Raw genomic sequence first — 27,188 nt, 5'->3', positions numbered from 1 at the left:
TTGGAAAGGAGTTTGTACAGAACCAGTGTGGAATTAAGTGCAAGAGAGGTATAAGTTTAACACCAAAAAAGGGAAGGGAAAACCAAACAGAAAGAGACATGAACTATGAACATTGTCAGGAGGCAGAAGCTATTCCTCCCTAGCAGGCTGAGATGATTCTCAGGGCTCTCAGGGCTTGACTCCCTGCATGACTGGCAGGGAGGGAGGCCAACAGGTTATATTCACTCCCATCAGAACAAGACAAAGATAAAATCTTTACAGACATCAACCTTTAACAAAACACTAAGAAGACAGACAACAACCTAGAGCAGCAGATTAACACCTGAGAGGCTTGGACTATTTTAACACCAGTCTGCAAAGCCTTCCAAAAATACCATTTCTCACTCTGCTTAGGAAAATCAGGGGTAAAAGAGATGGCCAGCCATCTCAGCTGGTGCCTAAGCCTTGTGCTTCTTTGCAGCTGGCTGTCCCTGCTTCCCCAGCCACTGCTGCAGGATGTCTGCGCTGGTTTTCTTGGGTGAAGGGCTGTGGATGAACTGACTTGTCCACTTGGGCAAATCGTTTTCTTTCTTCTGGGGAGAGCCCTCTTGGGAGCTTTTTAACCAGCCCAGCATCACTTTGTTGCTTGGGGTGGCCTTCACATCCTGCACAGACAAAAGAGAGAGTGAGAGAAGTCAGAAGCACAGAGGGAGCAGGGCAGCCAGCCAGCTGCAAGAGCTGGTCCAGAGCAGGATGTGGAGCAATGGCCCTGCCTGCAACCAGGCACATCTGTGGGAGGTTCCCAGACTGCTGTGAACAGGCTTGTTCCAAGACCCATTTCACATGGAATTTGCCTCATTTGGCAGCAAAATCCTGGCATGGGCTGACAGTTTTATTTCTGGAAGCAAAGGGAAGGGAATCTGTCCAGGGCTCAGCAGACATTGCCTACTGCCACTCCTCCTGCAGCCTGGCAGCTCTGACCCAGCTCAGAGGCATCACGGGCTGAGCTCCCCCCTGCCAAGCCCCAGCAGCACCCACCTTCTTGGCCCCCAGCTCAATGGGTGCAACACACTCAGGTGTGTTGTTGCGGATGTTGTTGACAAAGGTGGACACTGGGTGGAAAACAATGTTCTCCGTGGGCTGGATGAGTTTGACAGCTTCTTGGGTTGGCACTTCAGCAAAGTCCAGCCATTTCCTGATGGCTTCGTCCCCATCCAGGATGGCTGGCATCCTAAGGGATAAGACAGTTGGAGCCAAAGCTCAGCTGCAATATGTCAGTGTGATGGCAAAAGCCAGGCTTGTAAGCTAGTAAGGAGCTGGCATCTTGGGGGAAACAGGGAAAACTGAAGCAGCAGAATGCTCTTCTGCAAGGCAGAGCATGCATGCACTCCATCCAGGCACCTGATTTGCTGGAAGAGGCTGAGGGGTTGACTACCAGGTTCTGGTCAGACAGGGAGACCAGTTCCAGAAAGTGATCCAGTTCCAACTGCCATCCACAGAGCACAAAGATGGTGATTTATGGAAAGGGCTGAGCTGGTGGCCCAAAATGAATCAGTAATGTTGCGGCACTTCTGCCTGAGAGCAGGAGGAGGCTCTGTGCCTGCGTGCTGCCAGACTGGTGTCTAGAGGTGCAGCTCTCCTACTTCATCCCCCTCCACCCTGCAAGCCCCTTGCCTGCTCTCACTTGCCTGTGATGGATGAAGCTCACATCCTTGGAGGCGTCCACGGTGATGATGGTGTAAGTGTACAGCATTTCTCCTCCCCCTGGTGGTTCCCAGCAGTCAAAAATCCCAGCCATAGTGAGCAACCTCCATCCTTTCCATTCTTCATCTCCCTCCATCTCCTTGTCCTGCAGAAGAGAGGCCCCATTGTCCTGGTCACCATGCTCAGCCAAAGCAGCACAGATTTGCCAGTGCTGAGGCAGGTCAGTGACTCAGATCTGAGTCATGAACAGGACTAATCTGAGGCTCTCCAGGAGTCTTTCTACTGATCTGAGGTGACTCCAGGAGAGATACCAGGACCCTCATCTTCCCACAGGCAAGCCAGCGCTCTCCTCCTTGTCTGAATATCCCAGCCACCAGTTCAGCCAAATGAAAGAGGTAGTGAAACTCCCAGCCCAGTCCCTGTGAGCCACACTGGCCACCCATGCAAATATCCGGCACGTGGGGAGCAGTGACCGTGACAGCAGGGACTCTGTCACCTTTCACAGCCTGGAGATGGGGACTGCCAGCCACAGGGGGTGACAGAGTGCTGAGCCCAGCACAGAACACAGCCCTGCTGGGGAACAGGCTCCCAGGGATGGGCAGAGAGGAGGGAGTGGGCTTTTCCCCAGGCAGCTGAAGGGAGCAGGGACCCAGAGCTGGGTGCAAGTGTTCACACACAGCAAGGGACTCCATACCATGGCATCCTTGGTCTGGGGGAAGTAAATGAAATAGGGCTGCTTCCCCCCACTCTGCTGCTGCCACTCGTAGAAGCCATCTGCCAGGACCACGCAGCGCTTGCCCTTGAGGAGAGCACCCTGGGGAGAGACAGCACAAGTGAGCAGTGAACAGCAGCCTCAGGCAGCAGCAATGGCAGAAGGGCTCCTGCAACCACCCAGCCCTCTCGCTCCCTCCCAGGACTTTCCTAAACTGCCCCCAGGATGCACAAAGGCCACCAGTAGAGCTATGCTGAGCTTTACCAGTAAGTGCTTTTTCAGCTCTTCTGTTTTAGTGAAGCCCCCAGCTGTGCAGCACAGGGACTTGCTCCCCTGTGCAATGGCAAGTGGAGTACTGGCCTAGCAGATGTTTCTGCCCTGGTTTTGCTGACTGCAGGATTTCTTCAAGCAGGACACAAGGGTGGCAGCAGCTCACCTTGTAGGAGGACTTGCTCAGCATGGTATCGCTGCGGCAGTTGGAGGTGTTGAACTGCAGCTTGGAGGGGTTGTCCTGCTTGAACCACGAGGGCACCAGGCCCCAGCGCATGTCCATGAGGACCCGCTCGGAGGAGTCAGCATCCTTTGGAATGAACACACAAACACCTCAGGTCAGAGCAACGTCACAGAGACCACGAGCACCCCACAGCTTCAGAGAGGCGTTTTGGGAAGTTCTGCGGAAGTGGCCTTGGCTCCCAAAAGTGAGGATCTGTTCAGCATCTGTGCCAAGAGAAGCTGGGGCTCACTGCCCCTCCAAGCCATGCAGAAATACCCACTAATTATAACCCTTTGCATATTCTTAAAAGCCTTCATGTAAGACTTAATCTTCAGCAGAAAGCACATGAAAATTTTGTGGGAATAAAGAACTGTCTCTGTGAGGCTCACCCACCTCTCTGGAAGAATTAACACAGCTTCTTTTTAGTGGAAATGGCTGGAGACATGAACTCCCGAGCTCTTGAGTAAACATCCATGTCAGGCTGGTGTCAAAGTCCTCAAAGCCTCCCGCTGGTGACACCAAAAATCCCAAAGGGCCAAAAGCCTCACTTTCATTTTAATAATGTGATTTCTGCTAGCCTGGTGCACTTTCACTGCTTGTGCTTTGCATATTACCTGCCTTTGGACAATGGAAACAGTTTGTGGCTTTCGATTCTCCCCAGCTTGCTCTCACTTTCTGCCCACAGCTGCCGCTGCTGGCAGCGCCTGCTGGGCTGTTTGCTCCCAAAGGACTGCAGCAGACAGACACACAAATACACCTACCGTAGGTGTGTGTACACAGGGATGTGTATGTGTGCAGTTCTGTGAAGTATTTCAGAGCCTCCCTCAGGGCAGGAGCGGCAAAAAAGGACACCAGCATCCCAACAACCTTAACAGTGATGGACAACTAGGCACGTGTCAGCCTGTGACCTGTACCACGCTCCCTGCTCCATCAGCTCCACTGCCCACTCTTGGGGGGATGTGGGACCCCTAGAGCAGGAAAGGGGGGCATGAGGCTGATGGCATTGCCCACGGCACTCCTGAGTGGTCCCACCGAGGGTCCCACCTGGTCACCAGTAACGGCTCAAAGTGCAGCTGCCCCGCCAGCTGGGGAGGGAGAGCAGAGCAGGTCCAGATCGGGGGGTTCCGACTGAGCACCCCCCGTTCCACCCCGCTGAACGCCAAAGAGCAGCAGCTGGCCGGGCACCCTTTGTGTGTGAAACCAAAGGAGCAGCACCGACAGCCGCAGAGGCTGCCAGGCTGGCCGGGGGAGGTCGTGTGAGGCTTAAATCATGCGGGACAACAGTTAGCACAGGTGTACAGCTACTGTCCTGCTCGGGAGTTGAGATTTTTTTTTTTCTCTCGATTCTCTCCTACTACCAATGTGACCTGGACATACGCCACAGTGTTATGAAATCAAAAAAAAAAAAAAAAAAAAAGAAAAAAGAAAAAAAGGTGCCTCAGGAAAGCCAATTAAAACCAGCAGAGCAATTACAGACACTAGCAAAAAAAAAACCAAAAAAAAAACCGAACCAACAACTCTACTAAGGTTAGTACTTATACATATTTTTGCAGAAAACATAAACACTGTGGTGGAAGCACGGTACCGATTCCCCTCCTCCTTCTGAACATGTAAATATTAACAAGAAGCGACATTTCAGCAATTAGAAAATTCAATACCTGCCACGTACAGCAAAGCGAAACGAAACAAACCACGGCCGTTCGGAGCGAGTCCCTCAGCCCCCGGGGAGGCACGGCCTCCTTCCCCCGCTCCGATCGGAGCCGCAAGACGCCCAGCACCCGCATCCCGGCCCCGGGGAGGCGGTACCTGGTGGAGGTGGCGGCGGGAGAGCAGCACGGGGCCGCTGGACTGCGGGCCCTTGTTGTAGGAGGGCTGGTACCGCTCCTGCCGCACCCACTCGGGCTGCCGGGGCCGGCCGCGGCGGTCGCGGTAGGCGCAGGCCCGGCGGAGGTTGTCGGCGGCCAGCGAGCAGGCGGTGCGGCCGCACATCGCGCCGGCTCCGCGGGCACCGAGCACCGCGCTCCGCTCCGCTCCGCTCCCGCCCGCCGCGGGGAGGGGCCGCGGCCGGGGGCAGGGCCGGGCCCGCCGCGGAAACGCCGGTCCCGCCCCCGACACAGCCAGCGAGAGCACAACACTGCTTTATTGGAACCACAGCGGGAGGAGCACGGGGGGCGGCGGGTACGACGCTGCCGCGCGGGGAGACAGGGCGGCGTAGGCAGAGATTAAAAACATGGTGGTTTTATAGACAAAGCCCCGAGTACAGCTGCACTGCAGAGAACACAAAAGCTGCTGTAGTGACCGCGATCCTTATTCTGCTGTCGGGGGGGCTCAGAGTTAGGACAGTCCTGGAAAGGGGGTTTATCCGACGGAGGCCATGATGACATCCACAGGGAGCTCCTCTGCGCTGCGGGCCGTGACCTGCATGGTCACCGTGTCAGTGAGAACAAGGCGGGACCGCACCAGGAGGTCATGGCCACCCCGGAACACACCTGCGGACGACAGCGAGGAAGGCATGAGCACCCTGCAGGCTGCTTTCCCCTGCAAGCCTGGAGATGAACACTGCTGCAAAATCTGGTAAGTCCTAGTACTAGGGGAAAGCAGCCCCTAAAGCAGTTCAATTCCCACTCCTTATAACATACTGGGGACTCCTGCTACTGTAAAATCCGTGAAAACAAAGTGTAAAATAAACTCCGGGTGAGAAGAGATCCAGGATTGCCTAGGAGCTCCAGTTCTGCTGGGTGAGGCTGCTGTCTTTCCCACACCAGAGGAAGCAGGATGCCACACAGCACGAAGACAGCAAATTCCACCCAGCTAAGCCTGGAGCTGATCCCAACATCCCCTCCACCACAGCACCCTCCCTGATCCCAAGACCAGTTGCTCTGCACTGCAGAGACAGAAATCATGGCAGGAACAAACGTCAAAATCCAACGCAGAGCACAGTGGACTCCATCAGGAACTCCTGCCCTGATTTTCAACAGGCAGCTCTGTACAACCTCCCAGGGCTGTCCCTCAAGCAGAACCTCACCCCACAGCTCACCTGCCAGGTACAGTGTGTGAGAGTTCTTGTTATCTGGCACTTTATCTGACCGCTCGCAGGGCTGCATCCCCAGGAACTTCACAATATTGCTCACTGCCTCTGTTAGAAAAAAGCAATAAAATGGGCTCTGTGTCACAGATATCTTAGCAGGGGCACATAAAGAGCACCTAAAAGTTACTCAAGTTCTCTGTACATGTTCCTTGTCCTGAGGGACACACAGCACTGGTCAGAATCACGGTTTTGGAGGCCACAAGGACTACAAAGACAACACACAAAAAGCCTCACTACCATGGGAGAGTTCTGTTATCTGATGTAGCAAATGTGCAACAGAAAGAAGAGGGGGAGTGTGTCAGACAAGGGCAGGAGGAGAATGCAGCTGGCTGCACTTACTGCACAGCCCTGTCAGCCTGCTTGCTTCTCTGGAGACTTGCAAGGGGAGGAGATGTCTTGCAGGAGACACAAGTCTTCAGGAGAAATATGAAAAGGCCTCAGGGTGAGTATTTCAAATCCCAAGGGGCTGTTCAAGGGAGCACAGAAATGGCTACAGGACAAGGACACCCTGTACAGCATCAAAAGAACTGAGTTTTCACAGGCTTGTGAGTAAAATAGAAGGACTCTGATACATGATGAAAGAGAAGAGGGTTTAGCCCACCAGCCTGCTCACCAGCCTTGTGTCTTCTAATGTTTTCATTTTTTATTACTGGTCTCAAGAAGAATGGTGGGAGTTCGTAACTGAACCATGATCTGTCTGCTTGGAAGGGTTAAGTACAAGAGCAAAGCAAGATATTCTCTTGCCTCCACAATCCAGCCTGGTCTCTACTGGTCACAAAACACTCACTAGTTTTTTTGAAATCTGAACTAACTTCTCATGACAGTAAAAGCAAATCCCTATTTAACAGCTGTGGTGTAAAGCTTGTGAAGGGTTTTGCCCCATTAGCCTTTCAGATGTAAAGTGAGCCACACTGGGCCTCTGGACTCTGCCTGCAAGAGGGAAAATAAGAGCTCTGCTGTGCTCACACACCCTTCCTTACCTTCAAGGGTTTTAATAGCAGATAAAGTAAAGGTTTCTTCCTTTTCAAACTCATCACCCACTTCATCCCAGGCTGCTCCAAAGTTTGGCTTCAGAACTCGCTGGATGTGATCAGCCACTGTGACCTCCAGATCTTCAAGCTGGTGGTACAAGAGGTTCAAGTGAAACATGGTTGTTCTTAACCCTGTTATCCACGGAGTCAACTTTAGACTGGATCCCCTAAGATCAGGTGAATGCAGGAGACTGCCTCCACTGCCACTTCTGGTTTGCTACTGAGCAGCTGCTAGGCCTGAGAAAGGCACAGTGATGCCATTCCCAGGGCTTACAAACCAGGTTCCTGCTCTGAGCACAGCCCTTGGTCTGACAGAGATCAAAGCACTGGACAAATGGCCAAAACAGAGGGAAAAACAAAAGCTTATAAATAGCTGCCTGAGCATTTGCTTCCCTGAAATGCATGTAAGCTTGTGTTTTGCCTTTCTGGCTTATCATTTTGTAGGCTGGTACAGTGAGACACTGTCAGACGTGTGATCACCCAACATTGGCACCAGGGTAGCTGAGCAGCTGCTGTGACTGCACCTGTGCAAGGCAGAACCAGGCTTGTCCCTCCAGAGTGTGTAATGAAGGACAGGCAATGCCCTGCAGGACACCAGCCTGCATTAATTCCAACAATTGCTGCAGAAAAGAATCTCCTCCTGATTCTAGTTGAAACACATGGAAGAGTTCAAGTGTCAATCAATTGCCTTGGTGACTGGTAGGAAACTGAAAGAAGTGTTAACCTTGTATGTTCCATTGTGAAAAACTCTCCCCACTCTTTCTGGGAAGACAGTGACTCACTGCACAGCAGTGCCTCTAATCAGAGTCACAGCAGTGACAGGCAATGCACAGAAAACAGTCTCTAGAGCTAACAGGCCAAGCTGAGGCTGTGAAAACATCCCTTCCTCTCCGTGGAAGAGAGGTGCTTCTGCAGCAGCACTGCTTTCAGCACTGCCAGTGCTGGGGAGAGCAGAGCTCCACCTTCCCCAGAATAAGAACAAGGATGGCAACTTTCCTGTGCCAGGCAGGCCTCTAGACAATTAACTGTGCCAGCACAGGAGCAACTTGTGGAGAACAAAAGAAGCCTGATAGCCCTCTGTCTCCACAACCCTGAGTGTGCCATTGCTGGAGCCCATAGGGCACAGTCAGCCAAACCTGGAGGATGCACCATGGCCTCCCAAAGCATACATATCCTGCACAGTCAGGTGTCCATCTACAGTGCAACAAGAGAATACTCCAAATGAGACAAAGCAAGCTCTGCAAACTCCCATCTGCATCAGAGACAGCAAGAGCTCCCTCTACATGATGCTACCCACTTTGGTGATGGTGATCACATCATTGCTTGCAGGGATCAGAGTTCAGATTGCAAAACCCCACAAAATGACAGCAGTTTCCAGGATCAGGTGCATGCCCAGCTTCTTACCACATACTCATCCTCATAACCCTCGTCGTCCGCCTCACCCGTGTTGGGATCACAGTCCTTGACAGTGAACTTCATCATGCAGCTGAACGTGCAGGCCACTGGAGACAAGAAAGCAAAGGCAAAGCTCACACTACCACCACATCCACACTCCCCTGAGGTAGAATGGAGCTGGGAGGTTTGGGGCAGCCAGGCTCTCCCCATCCCTGTCAGTAGCACAGCTGACCTAGACACAGCTCTCCAGCAGTTTCTGTCTCTCAAGGACAAGCTATTTATTTATAATATTAAGCCAACAGTGATAAAGACAGGCTCATGATGGTTGTACAAGACCATAATCCTCAGATCAAGTGCTATTACTAATGAACCTGACATTGTGTTGGGAATACTAACTAAACATGTCCCACCAGCACCTTGTGAAGAGGCAAGATCCACATACAGGGATCAGCTCCTGTGCCTCTGAAATGAGAGCCCCTTGCACTGCAGTGCTGCAGCTCATTAATAGCACTCAGCTGGGAGAGGAAGCAATGACTCATCCCCAGAAGATGGGTACTGCTGAGTGAACAGCAGCAACACGACAGCAGAGCAGTTCAGAGCACAAACCAGGGAGAGCAAAGCACAGGTAAAGCCTGATTCATGGTCTGGACAGTGGCAAACAGAGAGGGGGATGTTCAACTCAAACAGACATCCGATAAATTCTAGTGGTTTGTCTGAAATACCCTTCGCTACTCAGAGCATCTGGGCACTCTCAGCACTTTACAAGCATCAGCCTCCCCGTGTCTAACACAAAGAAAGGCAGAAGGACATGCCAGGGTGCACAAAAGACAACTATTTTGCCACCTCTCACAGCCCACCTTGGCAGTACTACAGCACAAAGGAACCAGCAGAGGAGAATACTCAAGGGCTTGACAGCCCTCTAAACAGCAAAGACAAGTCATGCTCAGCATCACTCAGGCTGCACCCATACACAGGCTATAAATATCTGGCTGGGATGTAAGGTAGAACATATGGGGATAAGCAATAAAGGAAAAAAGAGTGCAGACTGTTTACCTGCTGTTGGATCCTCTTCAGACAGTGCCACCAGTGTGTAGCAGGTACCTGGCTGGTTGTACACCAGGGTTTTGGCAGGCACATAGCCAATGACCTCATACCCCTCTGTTGGCTCCATCTGCACTGTGACATTCTCCAGGATCTGATCATTCAGGGTGTTCGTGCAGTCAAACTAAACAGGAAAGGAGAAAGCAGCAACAGCTTGAAGCTGCTCACTGCTCACTGCAGAGCAGCCTTAGCTGAGGCACAGTGGGAGCCTGGTGTCAGCCCGTGAACCCCCAGCTCTCTGTGCTTCCATGGTGCACCTCGCTATCAGCTGGCTCATGACAGAGCAACTTGACTAAAGAGTGCTCATTTAAATGCTTTAGGGAGAAACTAAAATCCTGCTGGGGAGTCCAGTGCTCCAGCAAGCTTCTTTTTCAAGCAAACAAGACTTAAAACAAACCAGCATACACCAATCCAAGGCCTGCCCTCTGCAATTCAGGCAGGATCACAAATTCAGTGAGGACAGGGATGTGTCAGATTTTGCCTGTTTCAGTTCCACCAGTTAGTATGGAATGTTTTCCTCCAATTTCCAGTCATTCCTGGGTTAATTCTTTGCTCTACCAAAACACAAGTACTGTGTTGCCTGTGTCATCCCACTTGGAGCTACAAGGACACAGTCCCTTCACAGCAGATGGAAAGGAGATCGTTTGCATGGCCTAAACAAGGTACAGCTTGAGCAAGTTTCAGCAAGCCTGTAGTTTTCAGCAAGTCTAAACTTGCTGATGAGACTTTGTTCCAGCTGCAACGCCAAATCTCTTTTAAACTCACACAATTGCATCTGGTGGATGGACAACACTAAAAAGGTCAACGCCTGTGAGGGCTGTGTAAGCAGTTCTGAGCTTTGAGGAGGGAGCTGGCTAAGGACAAACCACTGCTGCTCACAAGCTAGCAAAGGACTCGCTGTGCCTCAGACTCCCTGAAGCTCAGGCAAGGGGACTGGCACATCAATCCTAACACCTCACATTTAACAGCAATGTGGTACAGCCAAAGCCAGAATGTACAGAAGGAAGCACCTGTGCTACAGGCTAAAACAAAACATAGCAGATGAAGAGGTTTCCCCCAATGGATCCCTTTCTTGGGGACCCTTTTCAGCTTCTCAGGTGTAGTAAGCTTCACTCTTTCATGCCCAAACCAGAGGCTTGGGGACTCTGAAGAAAGAACACAGATCCCCTTGCCAACTCCTCAGTGAGAACAGCCCCACCTAGTGCTTGTTGGATTTGACTGTACCTGGAAGCATTGCTCAGACACACCCCCCACTCTTATTAATTTTCTTTGGGGTTCTGCTACCATGGATAAGAAACTAAAGAATACTCATTGCAGTGTTGTGCTTTGAACAGAGACTGTGGGTGATGCACCTCTGGAAGTGTTCAAGGCCAGGCTGGATGGAGTTCTGAGAAACCTGGTCCAGTGGAAGGTGTCCCTGTCCATGGCAGGGGGGTTGACACTAGATTATCTTTAAAGTCACTTCCAACTTAGGCCATTCTATGATATCCCTGAGAGATGTCTTCACAACAAAGCTTTTAGCCAGTCAGGAGCTTATCTTCTGAGTCCTCAGCAGCACACCCCATAGGTACCCACCTGGAACACCATGTGGTTGACAAAGGTATGCTTTGTGCAACGAACCACATACTCTGTCTCCAGCTCTGTCAGGGCCACAGGCTCTGGGGAAGACTTGAAGAGTGGGCCCAGCCCCCGAAACTCTGGGATGGCCCCCAGTTGCTCTGAAATAGATGACATAAATTACTGCCTTCCTCAAGACACAGCGAGGTGTTAGCAGTGTCAAACCCCTCGTTTCAGTGCCAGAAGCTGCTACAGCAAGGAACTATCCATCAAATACTCAATTAACGTTACCTAGAGACTTTTAAAATGTAAAGGAGTCATCCTTTGCTCATGTCTACTGCAAGACAGAAAAAAGAGGACTACAGGCACCCCCAACCTCCAGGAGTGAAGAGCTGACCTTAAGTTGGGAGCCCATGTCACTCACTGCAGGAAGGTAAGAAGAAGCCAGAGGGGCTAAGGCAGGCTCAGCAAGAGGTGGCTACAGAGTTCTCACACATGGACAGAGAAGAGGCCTTGCATCAATTTACCTTGGAATATTTCTTGCCGTGTTGCCGCCACTTTCTCTGGCTGTTTCACTACAGCAACAGGGGCATTTTCTGCAAATGAAAAAGAAAACAATCAAACAAAAACAAACCCAAAAGATTTGAAGGAGAAGAGTAAGAAACGACTAAATGAGAAAACAGATTAATGTCTGTAGAGGGATTTGACTAAGGGAGCTCATTTCTCATTTCCTATAGACTAGACACCCATACTTGGCTTTGTAAGCAGCTTTAGAACTGCAGCAGCTCCAGTGAGCATTGCCAACTACTACTATTATTAGCAGTTGCACTAAACTGAAACATTAATGTGGGAGCAACCAGATTTGAGGCCTTAGTCTTTCCAGGAGATGCAATCCCACAAAATTCAAATAGGATGGAGCCCAGCAATTCCCAGCAAGCCCAATGCAGGGAATCACTAGCATTCAGGGGACCTGATTCCTCACCTGCTCTTTGCTCAATGACAGGAGCTGTTGCCAAAGGAACAGATTTCAAGTCAAAGGGTTTCTCAGAGGGCTCCAGGGTGTACTGATGCAGAGCCCTCTCCAGGCCAGGGATGGACACCGTCAACCCTAGGGACAGAAGGGACAGATCACTGAAACCACAACAATGCCAGGTCTTTAACTCTTGTTAAACCAGGAAAGAGGTGCAGACTTGTTTAAAGGCCTTCCTACAGTACCATTCAGGATGTAGCCAGCATTGAGGGCCTTCTGCTTCTGTTCCAGAACATTCAGATAGAAGGTGGCTCTGTCTCTCACTTCATTGTCATCATCCATCACACACCTGAGGAGAAAGTGGAATACTTTCTTCATCACTAAGAAACATCACGGGGCCAGAAAAAAACATGCCACAGAGGAGATGCAGCAATCTCCTAGTAATTATATTAGAAAAGCAGTAATCTGCTACATATGGCTTCTGTCCACTTTGTGGTGCTGAATGCACTGGTGATCCTATCACAGGATCACGGGTACCCCCTGCACCTTCTCAGACCCACAGGCAGAAGAGACTACACAAGCTCTCAAGCAAACAGGGTATTTCACCCAGGATGTTGAAAAACTCTGAGGCCCAACTGACCTTCTCAGTAACACTAAGATACTGGGTAACATCTCCTCATTCTGAGCTCCAAACTTGGCCAGGGCACTTACAGCACCTGTAGCAAAAGTCATGAAAACAGAATTAGAAAGCAAAGGAATCAGCTGAAGTTTCCTCCAATTCTCGGCCTTGATCAAACATCATGTCAGAGATGCTACACTAGTAAACTGTGTACATTAGTAAAACTGTGACTAGAAAGAAGCAGAGGTGAAGTGCCTGCAAACCTTTGATCAGTTTCAGAACCAGTGCATATTCCTTCCCACTTCTCAGCCACAGGCTGCCTCTTCCATCAATACTACTGCAGGATCTCTGCTGTATAAAATGATCTGCTCAGGCCTAGAGCAAATCACAACCCTCAAAAGCAGAGGCATTCATGCACTATGGCTCCCTGCAGATCTGTCTAAAGGCAGAGAACTTTCCAGGTCTGTCACTTACCTGCCCGGACTTCTTCATGCTCCAGAACAACCCTGTTGTAGATGAAGCGAATGTATTTGGAGGGGTTGTTGGTTTTGGGTCCCTCCTGTCCCAGGAGGTGGAGGATACGAGTGGCCAGCACAGTGAACTCGCAGTCCTCAATGAATTCACAGAGGTGAGACAGGCCTGTCTCTTTGCTCTCTGAGTTCTCCTCAATAATGCTGATGATGCAGTCCACAATGGCTCTCTTGTATTCAAAGCCACCCTGAGGAGCAAAAGAGAACTGCTCAGCTGGAAATATCAAAGTATTTTAGAGACTCTGAGCTAGCCAGATAGGAGAAACATTCCTTTGAAAGGTCACTCACACTCAGTGCTTTTTAATGTGTGTTTGAAAGGAGGAGGGCAGTAATTCTGCCCTCACTTTTGACCCTCTTTACACCCAGAGGGCCAGCTAATATTCAAGTTCTCTTGCAAGCTCCCTTCAGAATGGCTGCACTGGAGTAGAAAAAAAAAACCAAACCCGAGTCCTAACCCAAGAGTAAAAGGATTCATCTGTCTGAAGGGTTTTTATCTCCATCAAAATCCTCTGCTGCTAGAATTAGTGCTTAAAAACAGCCATATGGAAGGAGAAAAAACCCAACCCTCTCCCATTTAGCACTAGACATCTGAGGATGAATCACAAGAGAAATGTATGAAGGATCATATCTGCCACAGCAGGACACAGCAAACAGCTCCATTAGTGTGGGATGAGAGGCAATCAATACCTCCCCAGGTACAGCCACAACCTGACATGCCAGTAATGCTTGGCTATCTTCAGACATTATTTACTGATGTCCTCAATACACACCAGGGGATTAAACTGCACACCACCCTCTGCCAATTACATGCACAGTGCCAGGCATTCGGATCTTTCTGGAGCTACTCTGGATTAAAAAAGCTTTGAAACAGAATGGTTTGAAGTACAAAACCACATTCAAAATGATACCATCCACCCACAGAAAATCTGGGAAAGGAGAATGGTCCATTTTTCACAGGAGCAAAATGAGGTGCTCCTGTTTGTTCCCAACTGAGAGGCTGTCATTGGCAGGAAGTGATGTCAGAACAAGCAGTGGTGCCAGCTGTGCTGCAGGCATGTTGGATCATTTAGAAACAGCTTCAGCAAACCTCTGTAAAGCTGTCTTTCTGTGATTTGTGTCTGACTGAATGCAGAGAATGGTTATAGGTACTCGTGATCCCTTCTCTGCCAGAGCACAGACACCAGAACAAAAGTGGTCCCGTGTCATCAACAGATAGATTGTTATTGAATCTTTGTGTACAAGGCAAAACTTCTTGGAATTTGCTGTCAAAGTATAAAAGAAAGCTGGTTCAAATGTGAAACACACATGGACTGCCAACAGATCTGCTGTTGCTTGCATTTGCTTTGAGAGTTAATAAACCCTCATAAAAAAAAATCACAGAATGAAAACCACACTAAAAATATGCCTGGCAGTATGCTTATAACTATTGTGCACAGCTGGGCATTTCTGCATTTACACTGCAAGCCTTTTAGAGAGAGGCTTTCACTGCACAGCCTTATTAGTAAAAGCCTGACACTCACAGGGAGTACTGTTCATGCACACGAGCAAGGCAGACCCAGCTGTCCTGCAAACTCACCTCCTCCCGAAGCATAGTGAAGAGGAAGTTCATGAGGACAGCGTGCTTGCGAGGGTACTTCTGACACAGAGCGTTGATGGCCTGCACCACTACCACCTGCAGGAAAGGGGGGCAAGTAAAAAACAGTTCTGTTTCACCCTGCAGGAAAAGATAGCTGAGCTGGATCAATTTTCTGCTGGCCTTCCTAGCCTGGAAATCACATTTTTGTCTGTATTGATTCAACAAATGCAGTTCCAGGAGGTACAATCCTAAGAATTGGAGGAGAAAGATCTCTATGCACTGGCCAGCCCCTAAAGAAAGCCCACACCCACTGGAAAGAAGAAGGAGATTTGATTCTCAGAAGGCATCTCCCCAGAAGAGAGCATGTGACTTTGGAAACATAGGACTGAGGCATGGCTTAGGCAGACAGCCTCGAATATTTTCTCCTCCCTGCAAATATTCTGCTGCTTCTGGAAGCAGCTCCTTGCAGGTTTAGAGCACACACACAAACATGGACAAAGTCCACGAGGTTTCTTGAGGAATCTGGGTGTCCCTCCTCCTCCCACCTCCTTACTTTGAACTCATCTGAGATTTCTGACATGAAAGAGGAGATCTGCTTCATGAGGCGGTCAATGCTGCTCTCACTGCCGGTTTTCAGCAGCGTGGTGATGGCCAGGGTGGCTATGCTGCGGTTGGAGTCTGTCACAAGGTTCTCCAGGTCCAGGTTACAGGCAGTCACAGCAGATGGGTGCTTCATGGCCACCTGCAGCAGCCAAGGAAGAATAAAAATCCCTCAAGAGATGCAAAAGGCCCAGCTGGCAAAACCCAGCAAAACTCACTCCTTCCCATTGAAATAAGTGGTATTGACTGACAAGAGGGACATCTCAGACAAACAGCTAATCTGGAGTTAAGGTAACCAGCTCTTGTTTTCTGCAGAATTGCACTCCTTGCTGGAAGAAAAGCCATAGCAATAACAGTCTTTTATTATTTTAACACTCTGATTTTGCTCTATATAGTAAGAAAAGAAAGCTATGAATTCCCAACAAAAATTTAGCCAGACTAGCTGTGCAAAACAGCTCTGTAGGAAGAAGCACAGCAATTACCAGACACTGCCATTCTCTCTTTTTCTTTTGTAGTGTTTATAAGGAGAAGGGAAAAGCTGGAGCAAAGACTACAATAGAGCAGGCAAGAAGCATCATCAAGGTCTGATCCCTGTTTTACAAGGAGCTTCCTCACCATGGGAAGCTCAGAAGGGAAAGCAGTAACACTAAGGCCAGTGACATTCTAAGAGACCAGTGAAAATGATCAGGGTTTTTTTTTCTTTCTGTACAGTGTTCTTTGAGGTTTTATTCCGGACAAGAACACAATGAAATATAAGGCTGTAGCACAAGACAGAGGTTATTCACACAAAATCATCACATAATCTGACTGCCTTCTGCAGTCTGCACCTCCCTGCACATGAGACACTACTGGAGCTCCCAGGAGACTGGCTCCTACCTTGTTGAGGGTACGGACGGCTGCGTATCTCAGTGCTGCTTTCGGGGAGCTGCAGAACAGCTGCAGAACTGCAAGGTGGCAAAACCAACAAAGGCAGATGTTTAGGCACCTATTATTGAGAAGCATTTCATACCTAAAGCAAGAGCTTCAGTGAAGAGACAGTTGTAAGCATAAGGTAACTAGAAAAATGCTTAAGAAGCAATTGTACCTTTACAGATTCCTCCCTTCTTCTTGTCCCCTTTGCCTTTGTCACATCCCTGCTGACAACTAACTCTTACCTACCTCCCTCTTCTTCCACAGTGCTGCTATCCTCTGCTCCTTGTGAAAGCCAAATTCATCACCCTGTCATCTTTCCTGTTAAGCTAATTTGAACTGCTGTTCTCCATTTCACGCAAACCCTGCTCCTTTCCCAGAACTGACCCATGAAGTAACCCACACCTGAACACACCAGGAAATCCTTTACAAGAACAAAGCTATTCACACACACCACAGGCTCTCAGCAGCAGCATAAAGCAACAAAGGACAGAGCAGCATAAAAAGCCTGACACTACACCAGGCCCTTGTTTCTTGGGGCAATCAGCAGGGTCACCACTGGAAGCTCATAATTCCCTTGCCATGACCATGAGCACCACGCTTACCTGAGACAGCTGGAGCCAACTCCTTGGCAGTGCAGTTGGGCAGGTTGACAATGGCAGATGCAGCTTCATACACCACCATCTCATGCTTGTTTCTCAGGCAGCTCTCAATGAAATCAAACAGAGGGCTATCGCGGCTAAGGGACAGAAAAAGCCCCACAAGATTGAATTAAAGCAAAGGTACTAACAGAAATGAAGAATTCAGCAGCAGAAATGGGCAGGTCCTACAGCCCATGGAAAGGTAAAAGCAGCCATAAGCCCACTCTGGCCCCAGATATTGCAGTGGTCATTATACTGTATTTCCAGAATGCTTGGCAGTCAGGCTGCCTTCTGAGAAGACACCCTCTGCCTTACAGGCTAAAGGGAATCTCCCTCAACTCTCACACAGTAGGAAATTACTTTACACACCACAGCTCTTATCCACCAGGAAGCCACACTGCATACATGCTGGATAAACAATTACAGAAGACAGAGAAAATAAAGTAAAACAAAGAACAGCTATACAAAACACTCCAGAGAAACAAGATAGTATTTGATGTGCAAGCAAGACTCACAGAAGTTATCTCAAAACAACCAGGAAAACAACCTATATTTTCTCTGCTTTTATCCAACACTAAGAGGGTAGAAGCTGCAGGCTGCTCCTCAAAGACAGAACAAATGAGATGGCAAGTGAGCCTGCAAGAGGAGATGGAAGCAGGAGCAGGAAGTTCTTTCAGCAGGGCAAAGGAGCCTGCTCACCTGCCAGCCTCCTCCTCCAGCAGCTTGCTGGCTATTCGGATCATCAAGCAGTAGGCAAACGGGGACTTGAGGCCGTGGCGTGTGAACTTGCTCAGCATCTTGTTGACTGCCAGACGATCGTTCTTCCGCACGTGGTACAGCAGGCCCAGAGCGTGATACTGTGCAGGGACAGAGAACGTCACAAACCCGCAGTGGGCTCCTTCCCCTTTTGTCCCCTCTGTCGCCCAGAGGTGCCTGGCTGAGCTCCAGCAATTTGCTCCATGCCCAGCTGCTGCTGGCTATTCCCCTGGTGGAGGTGGGTGTCCTACCTGCACCATGATATTGTCACTGGAAGCTGCCTCCTGAGCCTCGTTCACCCAGCGCTTCACCACATCATAACTGGTCTTCAGCAAGTGCTGGAAGGAGACGAAGCCACAACAACCCATGAGATAAGAATGGAGGAAGCTTTGGGAATTTCAGCTTATACTAAGAAGCAATGAGCCTTCTCCATGAGTGTGCTGGCAGCAGTAACTTATAGAAGAACAAGGGACCAGCAGGCAGAGATCTGGCCATGACAGCTGCAGCCTCAGGAGGTTGATGATCTCTAACAAAGTCAGCACCAGTCCCTCAGTTCACAAAGACAGGAAGAGCAACAAAATCCTGAAACCCCCAAGATGTCCAGTCCCGCCACAGATGACTGCTTCCCTGCTAGAATGTCCCTCAGGCCCGTGCTGCAGGGAGTACATACCAAGGAAGACACGAGAGCAGAGCTGGACACACTTGGCACTTTGTCAACAATTGCCTGCTTCATGTAGCGCTCAATGGCCTGCAACATGGTACTCTGCAGGGAGAGGGAAACAACAGCTGACATGGGAAAGCTGCTTGGAGTGTGAAAGGTAACAAAAGCAGAGTGGAAAGTGGGATGGGGTAAAGTAGGAAAAAGTGAAGGGCACAGAGCTGCCCCAAGTGAAAAGCAGCACTTACATCAGTGATCTGACAGAGTGCTCTCACAGCAGGGCCTCGGTAATTGTCATCCTTCCCAGTCATGTCTTTGGTTAAGCTGGGGAAACAGGAAGCTCTCAACATGGCACTCCTGAGCCAGCAGCTCTCAAGTGCACACACAGAGCAGCAGGCAGCCAGCATCACGGCTGAATGCCAAGCAGGCAGCTGCAGGTCTCAGGCAAATCCCACTGGGGTGGGAAGGCAGAGGAACAGATCAGTACTCAGGTCCTAAGCCCATCAACAAGTTGCATGGGCTGCTGTTCACCAAGTCAGGCTGGAGCACATATATATATATATATATATATATATATATATATATATATACATATCCCTGAGGCATTTGTCTTTCCAACTGAACACTCATCCTGCCCTTTTCCCAGGGTCCTGGTCAGTGTGAGACCATCTGTGAATGGCTGGGAGTTCACCATATTGCAGCACTTGAGACTGGCTTGTGCCTCAGCCCTTTACAAACCCTGCACCAGCACACTCCTGACTCCCCAACAGGATATTTCACTGGCATGATATCCTACAATATAAAGATGTATTCTATTGCCATCCTCAAGAGCTGTTGAAACCAGGAGAGGCATTATTCTTTCCTTATCTCCTTTTAATGCCTTGCCACATGACTCAAGAGACAACTCCCTCTGGGAGCCATTAATGGGCAATCAAGGACCCACCATATGACTCAGAATCAGGCTGATATCAGCCCATTGTGATATGCTCTGCCCAGCAGGGAGGAGCTAAGCATCCCCACCTAGATATGATCTGGGCTTTGGGACAGAGCAGGCAGCCCTTATCCACTGGTTTCCAGAGGACAAGAGCTACCAGATCTTTTCTACAGGATCACCACTTCAACAAGACTGTTTCATCTGGGCTGCTACTACCACCCCAACTAGCAGGGTGTTAGATTGTATTCTGAATCCAAAAGTGTTTTTTTTTTTTTTCTTTTGTATTATTGCATGTATTTGGGTTTTTTTTCCCTTTTCCTAAAAATTGTATTTCTGACTTAGAGTCTTTCACTGGTTTTGCTTTCAAACCACAACACATGATCAGCAATTCAGGAATGACTCACAGAGGGAATTTTGTTCCCTGGTGAACTCGTATTCTGTGCTGCTACAGGAGAAGTAAATCCTTGTCTACCTGTTGAAAGCCTTAGGATTTATGCCAGAATTCTTCAAAACATTTCAAGGCATTCAGACAGGACTTAATGAAAAAGCCTTTGCAAAAGGGGAAAAGCCAGCAGTGCTGCCATATCATGTAACCAAGAGATACTCCAGACATCCATGGGCATGGGCTATGGGGACACAGCATATTCTGCTTGCATCACTATGAGTTTAATGTCTGCATTTTATTGGCCTTTTATAAAGGAAAGCTTTTTCCTCACCAAGGGCATTCCCTATCATCACCCTGTTCAGGGACTACTTCAAGAAGCTGCACAGACATTACTGAAGAGCATGTCAATGTTACAGCAAGAAAAGTGAAGTGACTGACCTGCTAGTAACAATGATCACATCTTCTGCAATAGAAGACATCTCTTTGATAGTGAGGTAACACATCCTGCGAAGAGTTGGCTGGCAAGGAAATAAGCAACAACATCAGCTGAGATGATCCCAGATAGGAAGGAATCTCAGTTTTCCCTGCTTACACAATTTTATCAGGAAGAGCACAAGAACTTGATACCTTCAGAGTGCCTCACTCTCTGAGCATAAAAGATGCACAAAATCCAGAGTGATTAACAAAACACCTCTTCTAAATCCCTCAGTCTTAGGGTGAGGCCACAGAGATACCAGATTTAGCTGGATCAACAGTTTCATCTTCCACTTGTCATTCATATGAACAAGGAGAAAGCCTTGAAACTGCTTGGTGGTTTGAAAGCCTTATGTTGCTCCAAAAGCAAGAAAGCAAACAGTTTATATTCCTCAGTCTGGGGATTTCTGCACTGGTCTCATGATTTTAAAGCCTTGCAGTTTCGGCGACAACTAATAACAGTGCTACTGCTGTGAGCAGGCACTAACTCCCAGCCTCCTCCAAACACACATTTATTGACTCTCAGCAGAGTATTTTAATGCTAAGCACAGTAAAATCCACCTGCCTACCACAATCTCATGAGTTAAATGGCAATTTACAGAGAGGAATCTCTGCCTCAAGAGCAGTGCATACTTCAGTTAAGCTGCTACAAGACCTGGGAAGGGCTAGGAAGCTGATCCCCATTTCTAAACTTTCACCCCACTCTTCCCACTCAGATCAGGTAGCTTCAGACAGGACAGAAAAGCTGAATGTATAAAAATGTGTATCTCAAGGGACAACCTTGTCCTACCAGGGAAATACAGAAAACCAAAGGCAGACTTACATCATTGGACTGAAACAGCTTGGTCATAGCAAAGAAGGAGTCGGTGGCTTCCATGACACCAAGGTGCTCCCCCTGGTTGTTTGGAAAGAAGAAAGGAAATCCCAATTATCACAACCAGCTTTGGGCCTGGTGCACATGTCGGTATAGATGTATATTCTCTCTCTCTTACCTGGTTTATGAGATACAAGATCTTGGTGAGGATATGAGCACATTTTCGTGGGTTTATGGGAGTCTCATTAAACACTCGAGCCTGGAAACAAAGCACAGACAGGGACTGACACTGACCCCCCTTGCAGTGTCCTGCCTGTCCCAGCAACACATTGTGAGTGAGCTATGGATGATAATTAATGACTTTGGATCAGATTTCCCTTTAATTCCTGTTAAACATGGGCCCCTTTAAACAGCTGGTTTTGCAGTCTGGGATTACAAATCCAAGAGCAATAGAAGTTTAAAGGCTAAATTCTCATCACACTTTCACCCACACTGGTCTGCACTGTGTGCTAGCTACAACACCACTCTTCCAACAGATGAACTTGGGTTTGCTGAGGCTACAGGAGCCAACATCATTCCCAGCCTCACAAGCAAACAGAGAATGCTGAACCAAACAGAGAATGCTGAACCAACAGGAGCTGGGGATTGAGGTGTTCAGCTGCTCTTGAAAAGAATGGCATTTCTTCAGAGAAAATTCATAAGACTCTTTAATAACCACTCACACCCTCTCACTAATATTGACATCCACAAGGCATTTGGGGTGTCCAAGGCCACTTTCCCAACCTTCCTGGTTTGGGGTGAGCTTTCCCAGATAATTTTATTCCTTTTATTACTATCTATAGTTCACAGTCCTTAAATTGTTACAGAGACCATTTCAACCTTCTTCCTTCATCTGTCCAATAATAAAATAAGAACTGCCCATTTCTTGCAAACAGGACTGTAACAAACCCTCATTTCCTTGCTGAAGTTGTCAGCAAGAGAAGGACAGACTCTGTCCAGTGGGGTACACAGAGGAGATGGTCTGAAGATTTACCTCTTGCAAGACTGCACTCTTCTCCAGGTGCTGGAATGGGTTGGAATTCCCACCTGCAAAACAAAGAGAGTAAAAGTCTCTCCAAGGATAGTGCCATGGCAAAGCAACTTTTTAACCATGTCCATACTTTAAAAACAGTCTGAGCATTTTGGGGTGATTTTTTCATGAACACCAAGCAATGAGAGCATCCTCTTGGAAGTAATATTAATTTGATGTCTTCATGGCAGTCAGGGAAGGCAGAGCAGATGGGACATTCTTCAATTTGCCCTCCCCTCCACAAGTAACTGACTGTGAGCTGAGATGGACTGATTAGGTGTACAATAACTCTGCTCCACTATATCCCCAAAGAGCTATTTCCACCCCTGGGCTGGGAGCTTGCTGGCAGTTAGAGCATCAACAGGACAAGCCTAGAAACAAATCTTAGACAGAAAGAGGTATCACGTGCCAGACTGATGAGTAAGAAGTGTTTTATCCCTCCCATATAAACCAAACAAAAATCCACCAGTAAAGTATTTTTGGCTCTATCACTAATTAAGAGAACAAGACAGCAGATTAGATAGGCTGGACACAAAGTAACTTTCATTGTTCCACTTAACAAAGTAAATTATACTAAACAATTAGAACCCCCAGCAATTAAGGATTAAATAATCAGAGGGAAAAGCACTATCATTCTGCATGGTCTCTATTAAATTGCCTCCCAAGCTTTTGTGAGCTGCAGCTTTCCCAAAGCTGCTAGTTATTGATAAGCAGGTTTTAATTAGAACCTATGTTCAGCCTGGCCCTGGGACCAAATGCAGCCTTTTCCAGGGTTATTCTAGTGTTTGTTCCAAAGCCTGGTCCTCTAGAGAGAACATCTCCTAGGCCAAAACCTGACCTGAACCAAGCCTGAAGCATCCTAGGCTGGTGCCAGGAGCCCTTTCTAGAGGAAGCCTTCCATACAAAAGTAAACACATCTGCACTCTGGCTCCTTCCTGGTTCATAAAATGCCCTCCTCTGGCTCAGGAGAAGTTTGCAAAGGCAGCAGGTGGCTGAGCAAAACACGGACTTTTGTGAGGTTGAAGAGGTAGAACAAAACAAGGGGAAAGAGCAAAAATGTTTCTAGTATAAGTATGAACCAGTCCTACGATAAATATGCTAATGTGTTCCAAAAGACCTGCCCAGCAGCCCAGCATTTCCATGGTCCAGCATGTCTACAGTCCTTAAATCAGCATGAACACTGCATCACCTCTTTATCCTTCACAGGGCTAAGGATCCTGAAATACATTGTACATGGGGTCTCAGTCCTCACAGCACCCTGCATCAGTTCTCCTCCATGGAGGGGCAGAAAGATGCAGGGAGGACACAGGCTGTGTGTTCATAAAGTTCCTAATATTGGGTGACTAACAACAATTTATTCTGATTTGTAGAGAAACATAATTTTGTGGCCAAAACAACATGTCAAAGGGAGTGGGAGCAGGTCATCAAAGCAAAACCATACATGGAGAGCAAAGACACAGAAGCCAATTAACTGGACACGTGCAGCTCCTGCCAGCCCCAGCCATAGGGAATGTCAATACTTTGATAGGTGTGGCAGGTGCAAATGAAAAACAGCCCCCAGAATTAAAGTCAAGAGCAATTCCCCTCCAACAGCTGCATCACTAAATTCTCTGCTTATCAAGATGTCACTGGAGGCCTTGGAAAAGGGAAACAAGGGCAAAGCATGGAATGCCCATTAAGATAAAAAGAAAGCACAGTCAGACAGAAGAATCATCAAGATGTAAGCTGAATCAATTTGCTTCAGGACACATTGATTTGTTATGCAGAGCAAGATGTGTAGAAAGCTTCATAGGAAGATTAAAAAGATGCCACAAAGCTAAACCATGAAAGGAAACACTGTCTTATGTTGCATCGCTTCCACCTGAATTACACACCACATAAAATACAACCTCTTCCTTACTAATCGCCCTCAAGTTTTGAAAAGTCAGGCAATCACTTCACGTTTCCTCGGTGCTCTCAGATTTTCTCACCCACTGAAAGTAGCAGTGACTGTGGGGTGATCTGGATTCTAAAGCACCTGGTTCCAGAGACGGGCAACTGTGAACAGGGCTGACACGCTCAATTGAGGCTCTGCATCTGGTGATGTGGCACTAACCTCGGTGTGCTGTGCCCATGCAACCAGTCTAGCCTCGGCTGCAGCTGCGAGAAGGAGGCAGCAGACTGCTCTAGGGCTCCCATAGGGCTCCCATGGTGCTCCCACAGCACTCCCACAGGGGCTCCCACAGCACTCCCATGGTGCTCCCACAGCACTCCCATGGTGCTCCCACAGCGCTCCCATGGGGCTCCCATGGTGCTCCCACAGCGCTCCCATGGTGCTCCCACAGCACTCCCACAGCACTCCCATGGGGCTCCCACAGCGCTCCCGCAGCGCTCCCCACCGCGTTCTGCGCACATCAGCGAGCCCCCGCTGCCGAGCTGGCACCGAGCCTCGCCCCCCAGCTCCCCCTGCCCCTCACGGATGCCCTCATTTCCACAGGAGGGGTCTCTCCCCCCACCAATGCCCCCCGTTCCCACAGAGGGGTCTCTCCCCTCACGGCGCCCCCGGCCTCCCCTCACCCGACTCCTCGTCCTTCTTGTCGAACTTCTTCAGCATGGTGCTACCGAGCGGCCTGTCGCTGCAGCCCTCCCGTCCCGTGGCACTGGCAGTCCCAGCCTAGATCTAGATCTAGATCTAGATCCAGATCCTGGTCCTGGTCCCGGTCCCGGCACCACCCCGCCCCTTCCTGCCCCCGCCCTTTCCTGCCAGCCTGTCACTGTCACCGCGGCCAACGCACTGCGCAGGCGCGGGGCCGCCCCCCAGGACGTGTACAGGGCGTGGCGCAGAGTCGTGACTGACAGGGAGAGGGCGGGGCCAATCGGCAGCGGCGCGGTGTGATTGGCGGGGAGGGCTGGGGGGCGGGGCTGGCGGGGGTCTGGGTTGGGGTCAGCGCTGGGGGGACAGTGGGGACACTGCTGGGTACACTGGGGACACTGGGACACTGCTGGGTACACTGGGGACACTGGGACTGCAGGGGACACCGGGACACTGCTGGGTACACTGGGGACACTGGGACTGCAGGGGACACCGGGACACTGCTGGGTACACTGGGGACACTGGGACTGCAGGGGACACCGGGACACTGCTGGGTACACTGGGACTGCAGGGGACACTGGGACACTGCTGGGTACACTGGGGACACTGGGACTGCACAGGACATTGGGACACCACTCGGTACACTGGGGACACTGGCATTGCAGGGGACACTGGGACACTGCTCGGCAGGGCCTGGCAGGTGGCACTGGGATCCCTGAGCTGGGCAGGGGAAGGGCACAGGGGAGATGAGGGGGCACTAAGGGCAGAGGGGGCTGGAGCATGGGGGCACACTGGGTCTCGGGGGGACAGATGAGACAGAGGGGCAGAACATGGAAATGAGGAGATCCTCGCAGGCTCAGTGTCACAGGAACAGTTGGGAGTGGCAGGGAGAGCCCCCTTCTGCGGGATGGACAGTTGTCACTCAGGCTGCCTGCCCTGGACTGTCCCTCTTGGATGCGCCAGCTCTGCAGGTTTTCCTATGACCCCTGTTCCCCACTGCTACTGGCACCCTGTCTCTACCCTGGACCCCAAACTCAGCCCCACAGCACACACCCAGTGGGTGCAGGGGGTATCTCAGGGGCCAGGCACTGCCCGGGCATCACCTGAGCCTCAGATCAGGCAGGGACAGCAAGAAACCTTTTACCCTTTTACCTTGCCACCTCACCCCAACCCAACTGTCACATCCCTTCCTGAAATCTGTCCCCTCCATGGAACGTGGGCTCACCCCAGCTGCTTCTGGCCCTTTCCCCAAGCCAGTGCCCACTCCGCAGTGCGAGGCTTACTCACCCTGCAGCAGGTAGTCCTCGAAGAGCATGGCCGTGTCCCCCACCAGCTCCAGCTGTCCCCTGCAGGTGTCTCCCGGCCGCAGCCTGCTCGCACCACCCTGTACTTTGCACGGGGCTCTGCACTCTGCTCTGCTCTGCCCTTATCTCCCAGCCGTGCTGAAAGCAGCAGCTCCAGTGGCACAGCGCGATTTCCCTGTTGGCCCAGGGCTGCTGTGGGCTCCCTGGGCTGGCTCCACTCTTGGTGCAAGGTCTGACACCCCTCGTGTGGAATTTAGTGCTGGCTCTGGCCGAGCACTGCCCTCACAGCACCTCAGGGGAAAGGGAACACAAGGTGGGAGTGCAAAGGGTGCAGAACAGGTAAAAAGCACAAGTTGTGTTTGATGCCACGTTTTATTGTGCACAATCACTCAAAACCCTGGCTTTGAGACTTGGCCAAGCTCTGTGGAGGATTTTGTGTGCTTCAGTCACCCAGAGAGAAGAAGCACCCAGGAAAAGCTGCCTGGCTGGATGCAGCCCCTCTGGAGACATCCAGGAGGTGGCTGAGCAGGGAGCAAAGCCAAGCATGGAAATCCCTGTAGTGCCTGGGGCTGGGACCAGCTCTGCTCAAGCACTGGCCAAGGCAAACCCAGCTGTGTCTTCTCCAGTGGGGCTGAGGTGAGAGTCATTAAACCAAACCATCCCATGGCTGCTGATGGTGCCATGAGCAGTGGGACCAGGGGGATGAGGTGCCACGTCCAGTGCCCTGCAGACACGCCAGTGCTGCTCCACGCCTGCCTCTCCGGTGCCCCAGGCAGCCCCGCTGCCCTCTGCAGCCCTGCTGGGTGCCAGCCAGCACAGTTCACCTCCTGCGCCCCAGGCGGGCCATCAGCTCGGCGTTGGCAGCTGCCTTGGCCTGCAGCTCCTTCTCTCTGGCCAGCTCGAGCAGGATTTTCAGCAGGTGAGTGTGGACGTCGAGTGACAGGGACAGCCTGCTCCCCTTCCTCCTGGGAGCCGCTCTCCTGGCGGCTGGGCTCATCAGCCAGGGCAGGGCTTGTCTTTGTGATCCCTCCAGCAGCGACAGGCTGGCTTCTTCCAGATGGGGCCCTGCCCCAGAGCCGTCGTCACCCCTCCTCATTTCGGAGAGAGCAGGCAGCATCTTGTTATGGCTGGTGCTTTCCTGCCCCCTCAGCTCCCCTCCGTCCTCACTCTGGGGGGCTGCTGAGGGCCACTCACGGCTCGGTCCCTTCCAGGCTGCTGTGGGTGGCCCGAGGAGCAGCAGGAAGGAGAGCAGCATCCTGGCCGGGGGTGCCTGCAGGGACACGGGGCTTGGCTCTGAGCATCACCCCACCACCCTGC

General features: G+C 50.3%; 2 protein-coding genes across 3 annotated transcripts; both read right to left on the bottom strand.

The window, feature by feature from the left end:
- Positions 1 to 252: 252 nt before the first annotated feature.
- HMCES (5-hydroxymethylcytosine binding, ES cell specific) lies at positions 253 to 5,016 on the bottom strand. The gene is made up of 6 exons (XM_064432689.1): positions 4,695 to 5,016; positions 2,832 to 2,975; positions 2,378 to 2,497; positions 1,668 to 1,828; positions 1,018 to 1,210; positions 253 to 644 (listed from the first exon to the last, which is right to left on the bottom strand). Exons 1-6 carry the CDS (start codon positions 4,875 to 4,877, stop codon positions 438 to 440), a joined length of 1,008 nt encoding a protein of 335 aa, XP_064288759.1. The 5' UTR covers positions 4,878 to 5,016; the 3' UTR covers positions 253 to 437.
- COPG1 (COPI coat complex subunit gamma 1) lies at positions 5,011 to 25,954 on the bottom strand. 2 transcript variants are annotated; one of them, XM_064432688.1, is made up of 24 exons: positions 25,855 to 25,954; positions 21,960 to 22,012; positions 21,105 to 21,185; positions 20,936 to 21,007; positions 20,077 to 20,156; positions 18,568 to 18,643; positions 18,332 to 18,424; positions 17,913 to 17,999; positions 17,605 to 17,762; positions 16,870 to 17,003; positions 16,232 to 16,299; positions 15,309 to 15,497; positions 14,756 to 14,851; positions 13,124 to 13,367; positions 12,671 to 12,746; positions 12,276 to 12,379; positions 12,043 to 12,168; positions 11,588 to 11,656; positions 11,079 to 11,221; positions 9,456 to 9,627; positions 8,412 to 8,509; positions 6,957 to 7,095; positions 5,926 to 6,024; positions 5,011 to 5,377 (listed from the first exon to the last, which is right to left on the bottom strand). In XM_064432688.1, the coding sequence occupies exons 1-24, from the start codon at positions 25,880 to 25,882 to the stop codon at positions 5,247 to 5,249; spliced, it is 2,616 nt and encodes an 871-aa protein (XP_064288758.1). In that variant the 5' UTR covers positions 25,883 to 25,954; the 3' UTR covers positions 5,011 to 5,246. The 2 variants fall into 2 exon arrangements, with proteins under 2 accessions (XP_064288758.1, XP_064288757.1); XM_064432687.1 differs by lacking the exon at positions 25,855 to 25,954 and adding an exon at positions 24,552 to 24,747.
- Between the last annotated feature and the right edge of the window lie 1,234 nt (positions 25,955 to 27,188).

This window comes from Passer domesticus, chromosome 9 (genome assembly GCF_036417665.1).
Source record: "Passer domesticus isolate bPasDom1 chromosome 9, bPasDom1.hap1, whole genome shotgun sequence".
In the NCBI taxonomy this organism is placed as follows: Eukaryota; Metazoa; Chordata; class Aves; order Passeriformes; family Passeridae; genus Passer; species Passer domesticus.
This window is presented reverse-complemented; position numbering and strand designations above follow the sequence as displayed.

Excerpts from the sequence above, each read along its gene's own strand:
- HMCES (XM_064432689.1), bottom strand. The coding sequence starts at position 4,877 with ATGTGCGGCCGCACCGCCTGCTCGCTGGCCGCCGACAACCTCCGCCGG. Across the intron at positions 2,976-4,694 it reads CCCGCCGCCACCTCCACCAG|GATGCTGACTCCTCCGAGCG; the intron begins GTACCGCCTCCC and ends TTCATTCCAAAG. Across the intron at positions 1,211-1,667 it reads GTGAGCTTCATCCATCACAG|GATGCCAGCCATCCTGGATG; the intron begins GCAAGTGAGAGC and ends CTTATCCCTTAG.
- COPG1 (XM_064432687.1), bottom strand. The coding sequence starts at position 24,588 with ATGCTGAAGAAGTTCGACAAGAAGGACGAGGAGTCGG. Across the intron at positions 16,300-16,869 it reads GTTGGCTCCAGCTGTCTCAG|TTCTGCAGCTGTTCTGCAGC; the intron begins GTAAGCGTGGTG and ends GCCACCTTGCAG. Across the intron at positions 5,378-5,925 it reads TCACACACTGTACCTGGCAG|GTGTGTTCCGGGGTGGCCAT; the intron begins GTGAGCTGTGGG and ends TGTCGTCCGCAG.